The 6,000-nt window shown below is 45.9% G+C and overlaps 1 protein-coding gene across 1 annotated transcript in view; it reads right to left on the bottom strand.

Moving 5' to 3' along the window:
* The window catches only part of adamts17 (ADAM metallopeptidase with thrombospondin type 1 motif, 17), a gene marked incomplete at both ends in the record, with an annotated part of 83,424 nt that overhangs the window by 76,914 nt on the left and 510 nt on the right, over positions 1-6,000 (bottom strand). The window contains one exon of the mRNA XM_084437450.1: positions 2,107-2,279. Coding sequence (XP_084293576.1) covers positions 2,107-2,279 — 173 coding nt within the window. The remainder of the gene's footprint in view (positions 1-2,106; positions 2,280-6,000) is intronic.

Raw genomic sequence — 6,000 nt, 5'->3', positions numbered from 1 at the left:
CAGGCAAAGTTGATTACACGGTGCTGGTCAGCCAAACTAGCCACAGCATACCTGTACCGGGTCAGGAGTGGGCTGGGGGGAGAGAAGAGGCCCAACAGCCTTTTGGGTAACACTTTAGAAGAACTACCCCTTATAAATAGTTAATAGATCATTCACAAACTATTAGTTAATGAGTTATTAATGTATTATTAAATGTTCTTTAATAATTGGCTAATGATTTAAAGGAGTAGTAAAGGGAAAATGCATGTTTAGCCCTGTTTTAAGGTTACTTATGATCATATACAATGGTTCAGATCAAAACGTTGACAAAACTAGCATTTTCGAGAAAGTTTATAATTGCTCTACCACCGTTTTGGTCATACAATGGATGTGGATGGGCAAAAATACTCGCAAACTAATTGATATGGTCTCAATATTTATCAATTCTTGTAAAAAAATTAACTTTTTTTTTTAATCTTGTGTTTATTTGTTTACTGTTTACAGGACTACAGATACTTTTACTTCCACGAAATCAAGATCAATAGCTGTGTTCAAAACCGTTCCCTATTATAGTGATATATAATGTATATAGATGTATATAGTGAACTATACAGTGCGCCCACAATTTTTTTCTAGTGTTTAAATTCTCAACGGTTAATTTCATTCACTATATAGTTCACTACAAAATACTCACAATTCACGTTGATTTCTAGTGAACAGAAGATGTCCCTACAATTTCTCCCGTATACCACAATGCAACGCTGTCATGTTTTAGCGAAGGAAAAGACGTGAAGTGAACGGTAGCTATCGGTGGCTAAAGCAGATAGCTAACGTTATGATTCCTATAGCTGTTTTGCTGCTAATGCGAGTTTGAGTTCGCCTCCATTTATGTCTGAGAAACAGAAGTTGAACCAACAGCATCAAAATAGCTACAGGAATCATCGTTGTAATGTTAGCTAACTGCTTTTGCCACCGACACTTACCGTTAATGTTATGGAAGCTGCTGCTATGCTCGTGAGCTAACTGGCTATCATGGTCTTATTGTGCAACTTTACAGCTTGCTATTAGCAGACAGCATCATAGTTGACAAAACTACACTTGCACATCATTAGAATTTCAACAATTTATTTATTTTTAATTAACATTCAAAACTGAACATGGAAACCCAATACTACCTGAGTACATTTCAACCTACTGCCATCAGTGCTCGGTTTGTTTACATGATACTTTACGCGTCGGCTTGCTTGCGTCCATCAATATCCGACGGAATGACGTTCCATCTATTGGTTGAAAACCGTTTAATCATTCCCTATGTAGTTCATTATATGGGGAACACTACATAAGGAATAGGGAGTGAGTCCTTTTTAAACTAAATAAACGAAACAAAACATTTGGCTCTCTCTGGCCTCCTGTTCGACCACCCAGGTGGACCTCACAACGCTGCTGTTCTGCCCTCCTCTCCTTCTCCCTCCTCTACCTCTCTCCATCTCCCTCCTCTCCCTCTCTCCATCTCCCTCCTCTCCCCCTCTCCATATCCATCTCCCTCCTCTCCCTCTCTCCATCTCCACCTCCCTCCTCTCCCTCTCTGTCTCCCTCCTCTCCCTCTCTCATCTCCACCTCCCTCCTCTCCCTCTCTCCACCTCCACCTCCCTCCTCTCCCTCTCCGTCTCCCTCCTCTCCCTCTCTCCCTCTCCGTCTCCCTCCTCTCCCTCTCTCCTTCTCCCTCCTCTCCCTCTCTCCATCTCCACCTCCCTCCTCTCCCTCTCTCCACCTCCACCTCCCTCCTCTCGCTCTCTCCCTCTCCGTCTCCCTCCTCTCCCTCTCTCCATCTCCACCTCCACCTGGTCAGGGCCTCTGCCTTGGACCTGTGAGCAGGTCTGACCAGCTGTCTGGTTAGCCTCTGCCTTGGACCTGTGAGCAGGTCTGACCAGCTGTCTGGTTAGCTGTGCTGTAATGAGCCGCTGCAGGGTAAGGAGCTTTGCCTGTCCCTCTCCGGAGCAGAAGCCCCTCCCTGCCAAGAGCTACACAGCAGCAAGATAGAGGGCGAGTTAACATAACCTTTTAAACATCGCGGGTGTGTGTGTGTGTGTGTGCGTGTGTGTGTGCGTGTGTGTGGTGGAGCCCTACCATGTTCATGACGGTGAGCAGGAACCTCTGGGCCGCCTCGGCTCCGTGGTACTTGACCATGTCGGTGTCGGCCACCACCACGGTCTCCACCGTGAACACACCGCTCAGACGGATGGCGTTCCTCCTCCCGCGCCCCTCCTCTGCTCCTCTGGGCCTCTTCTCCTTCCTCCTCCCTGCAGAGAGACAGACAGACAGACAGACAGATCAGAACGACAGAAAGACAGATCAGACAGACACAGACAGACAGACAGACAGACAGACAGACAGACAGACAGACAGACAGACAGATCAGAACGACAGAAAGACCGACAGACAGACAAGACAGATCAGAAAGACAGACAGACAGACAGACAGACAGACAGACAGACAGACAGATCAGAACGACAGTGGGCAGACAAATGTACACAGTCACAGCCAGATGGATCCTGAACGAGTCCTGACCACTTACTAATAGAGGAGCTTGACTCTGACCACTGTGAGACACAGACAGCAGCTCAGAAACGTTTGGACAGTATTTAGGTGACAGTATTTAGGTGGCCCGTAGATGTTTAGAAATAAGCTCGAGAAGAGGAATTGAACTGAAGAGCCCAGTGGCATATTTAGGCATGGGCAACATGGGCAGCCGCCCAGGGCGGCATCTCGTGGGGGGGAGGCAAGAAGAGTAGCCCCGCCCAACAACTTGCCGACAGTCTATCATTCACAATCGGAAAGCCCGTTCATTTCACGTTTACAAAACGAAACTGAAAGTGTTCCACCGCGTCGGCTCGGGGCCGGGGGGAGGGGGGGGGGGGGGGCACCGTGGCGGGGGGTTCGCCCAGGGTGGCATATAAGCTAGAAACGCTACTGGAAGAGCCACATATTCAAAGGAACCGAAATTTCCGTAACACATCTGCTTACATTGGAGGGAGTCATTAAACAAAATGGCAACTCCACCTCCTTTCTTATGCACTCTAGCCTCACTCATAAAGCTGAAGTTGGGAGGGGTTGACTCGATAAGAACAAGTCAAACCCAGGGCTAGTCTAGTTTAGTCAAGTCCAGGGCTAGTCTAGTTTAGTCAAGTCCAGGACTAGTCTAGTTTAGTCAAGTCCAGGGCTAGTCTAGTTTAGTCAAGTCCAGGGCTAGTCTAGTTTAGTCAAACCCAGGGCTAGTCTAGTTTAGTGAAGTCCAGGACTAGTCTAGTTTAGTCAAGTCCAGGGCTAGTCTAGTTTAGTCAAGTCTAGGGCTAGTCTAGTTTAGTCAAGTCCAGGGCTAGTCTAGTTTAGTCAAACCCAGGGCTAGTCTAGTTTAGTGAAGTCCAGGACTAGTCTAGTTTAGTCAAGTCCAGGGCTAGTCTAGTTTAGTCAAGTCCAGGGCTAGTCTAGTTTAGGCAAGTCCAGGGATAGTCTGGTTTAGTCAAGTCCAGGGCTAGTCTAGTTTAGTCAAGTCCAGGGCTAGTCTAGTTTAGTCAAGGCCAGGGCTTCACCATCAATCTGGGCCTGGTTACATGAACAGCTCTCAGGCCCTCTCCTGCAGAAGCCAGGCTATTGGTCGAAGAGGCTCTGTGTTCATCTGGTGTCCACCCCAGGAGCAAATGGGGCACTCAGCCACTGGAGGATATAAAGCTAAAAGAATCTAAGTATTGTTGTATTAATATGGACCTCTTGTTTCTCTTCATTACATGTTCAAACACAAGGTGAGAATTACCAGAGCACTTGAGCCTGTAGTGTGTGGTAAAAGGAAACTTTGGGGGGAAAAAAGACCAATTTACACCCCACAAAAGCCAGCTTAAAGGCCACTTTGAGAGCAAACCCAAGACTTGTCACCAAAGTGCTCCACTTCCCACCCAGAGTCCAAAGAGACTTTTAATAACTGGGATATAGTGACCGCAGCACCCATCTGTTTGTAGTGGCAAAGTCAAGGTCTTCCCAGGAGAAAAGACACATGGTTTTGAGTCATATTGAGACAAATAACACACTGCTTTGAAATGTGAGACTAACACACTAGAATCACAGGGGAACAACGACTGTGCATACTCAGCACTCTGAGAGAACATTGCTTCGCAACACGGTGAGAACATTACCACACACAATGGACCAGACCTGCTGTTACCGCCCCTTCTGAGGTAATTACTCCCTTTTAAGATACTGTGAGTAATGGATCCAGAGAGACTGGTTCATACCGGTGTGGCCTATTTGATCTGACTGTACAGTAGGCAACACTGTTAAGACACATCTGGTTCTGAGCAAGACGGTGTCCTCATCGCGCGTCAGCTCCTATGGGCAGACTGGTCCTCTCAGGCAGGGGCGGGGTGGCCATCGGGAGCACCGGGAGTTTTCCTGGTGGACTGGCGTGCTAACTGGCCTGGCCTGCAGGCCCCCCGAAAAATAGAACAGCTTGTCGACTATTTATGATTTATAATGGGAAAGAGGAAACTCCTTTCAAGTTTACAAAACCAAACTAAAAGTGTTCTGTATTACACTATTACACGTAATGATAGCACAACAGAATAAATGTATTCAAACACCCAATGCATACGGAAAAAATACACTAGAAACATGTTGGAGAAAGGGCACATCTATCAATCATCAGTAGAAGATCTAGCAATACAATCAGTCAAAGAAATACAACACAGCAATCGATGCATAAGAAAAAGATTAATCAGAGACCAGTACCGTACAAACGGAAAACAATTTTGAAATATAAGTGCATAGATAGAGAGCACGTCTATAGAAACTAGGGCTGCCCCCCAATAGTCTACTTAACGTTAGTCTCCGAGAAGAGTCCTAGTCAAGCAAGTTTTCATTAGTCGCTTAGTCGCAGAAAAAAAAACAACCTCTAAATCCTCAAAAATAATAAACTGTTGTTCAGTCTCCTTGCTGTGTTGCCGAATGCCGACACATTGAGAATTAGTCTACCGCTTTGCTGAGGCGGCTGCTGCCGCTCGCTCCGTGTGTTTGGTAAGGTTATATTAATAATAATAATCATCATCATAATAATAAAGGAACGACTAGTCGACTAGTCGCTTGAAATGAGGACTTCTAGTCGAGCAGGAAAATCGACTCTGTGTCTGAAAGGGGGGAGTCTGTGTGTTCAAAGGGCTGAATAAAGCTAACTATCAGAAACATGAAGGGCTAAGCTCTTCATTAAAGTGATTTTCGGGAAGCGGAAGTGTTTTCTGCCCAAAAAGACCACATTTCCCATGAGCCTCCCTGCGCACTCGTAAACCTTAGCTACCTGAGACGGGTGTTTTCAAGACAGAACGATGGCCACTGACGAGATAATTACATATGTCTTACTAGTAACGTTACTTTTGACAATAACTGGCCATTACCTGCTGCTCGCGCTGTCTCTTGTCGGCGGCGTAGGCTACTGCAGTAAATCGTTTCGTCATTCCAAGGAAGTTCTGGACGACCCGACCAAGAAATTATAATCTAAAAATAAACTACATAGAAGTCGAAAATGGACACATAAACAAGTGTGGGTAATGTAGATTCACGCACATTAAAATGAGACTCTTTCATAACCAAAAATAAACTCCTCGGGGTGCCTTTAAGTCCAGAGGGTTCTAGTGTATTTACTCTGTGGATCCAGTTTGCTTCTCCGCACAGAAGCTTTTTTAGGATGTCACCGTCTCTCTGGGACACGAAAACTTCTTCTATGCCCCAGAACTTTAACGATGCCGGGGAGCCATGGTTGGCTTGGATTAAAAAAAAAGTGATCTCATTGAGCTTTAATGTCCATGCTCTCTATTTCTTGGTCAGACTTGGTTTTCTTGATGATCAGGAGCCTGATATCTTAAGAGCATAAGACCTGTTCCCATTTTTACATAGAGGGCGTGTCATCCAATCTGAAGGACAGGTTTTTTTCTCTGGCGGAGCCCACGTGAGATTCACTTTTCTCTCCAGGATTCTGAG

This window comes from Borostomias antarcticus (assembly GCF_949987555.1).
Source record: "Borostomias antarcticus genome assembly, chromosome: 4".
In the NCBI taxonomy this organism is placed as follows: domain Eukaryota; kingdom Metazoa; phylum Chordata; class Actinopteri; order Stomiiformes; family Stomiidae; genus Borostomias; species Borostomias antarcticus.
This window is presented reverse-complemented; position numbering and strand designations above follow the sequence as displayed.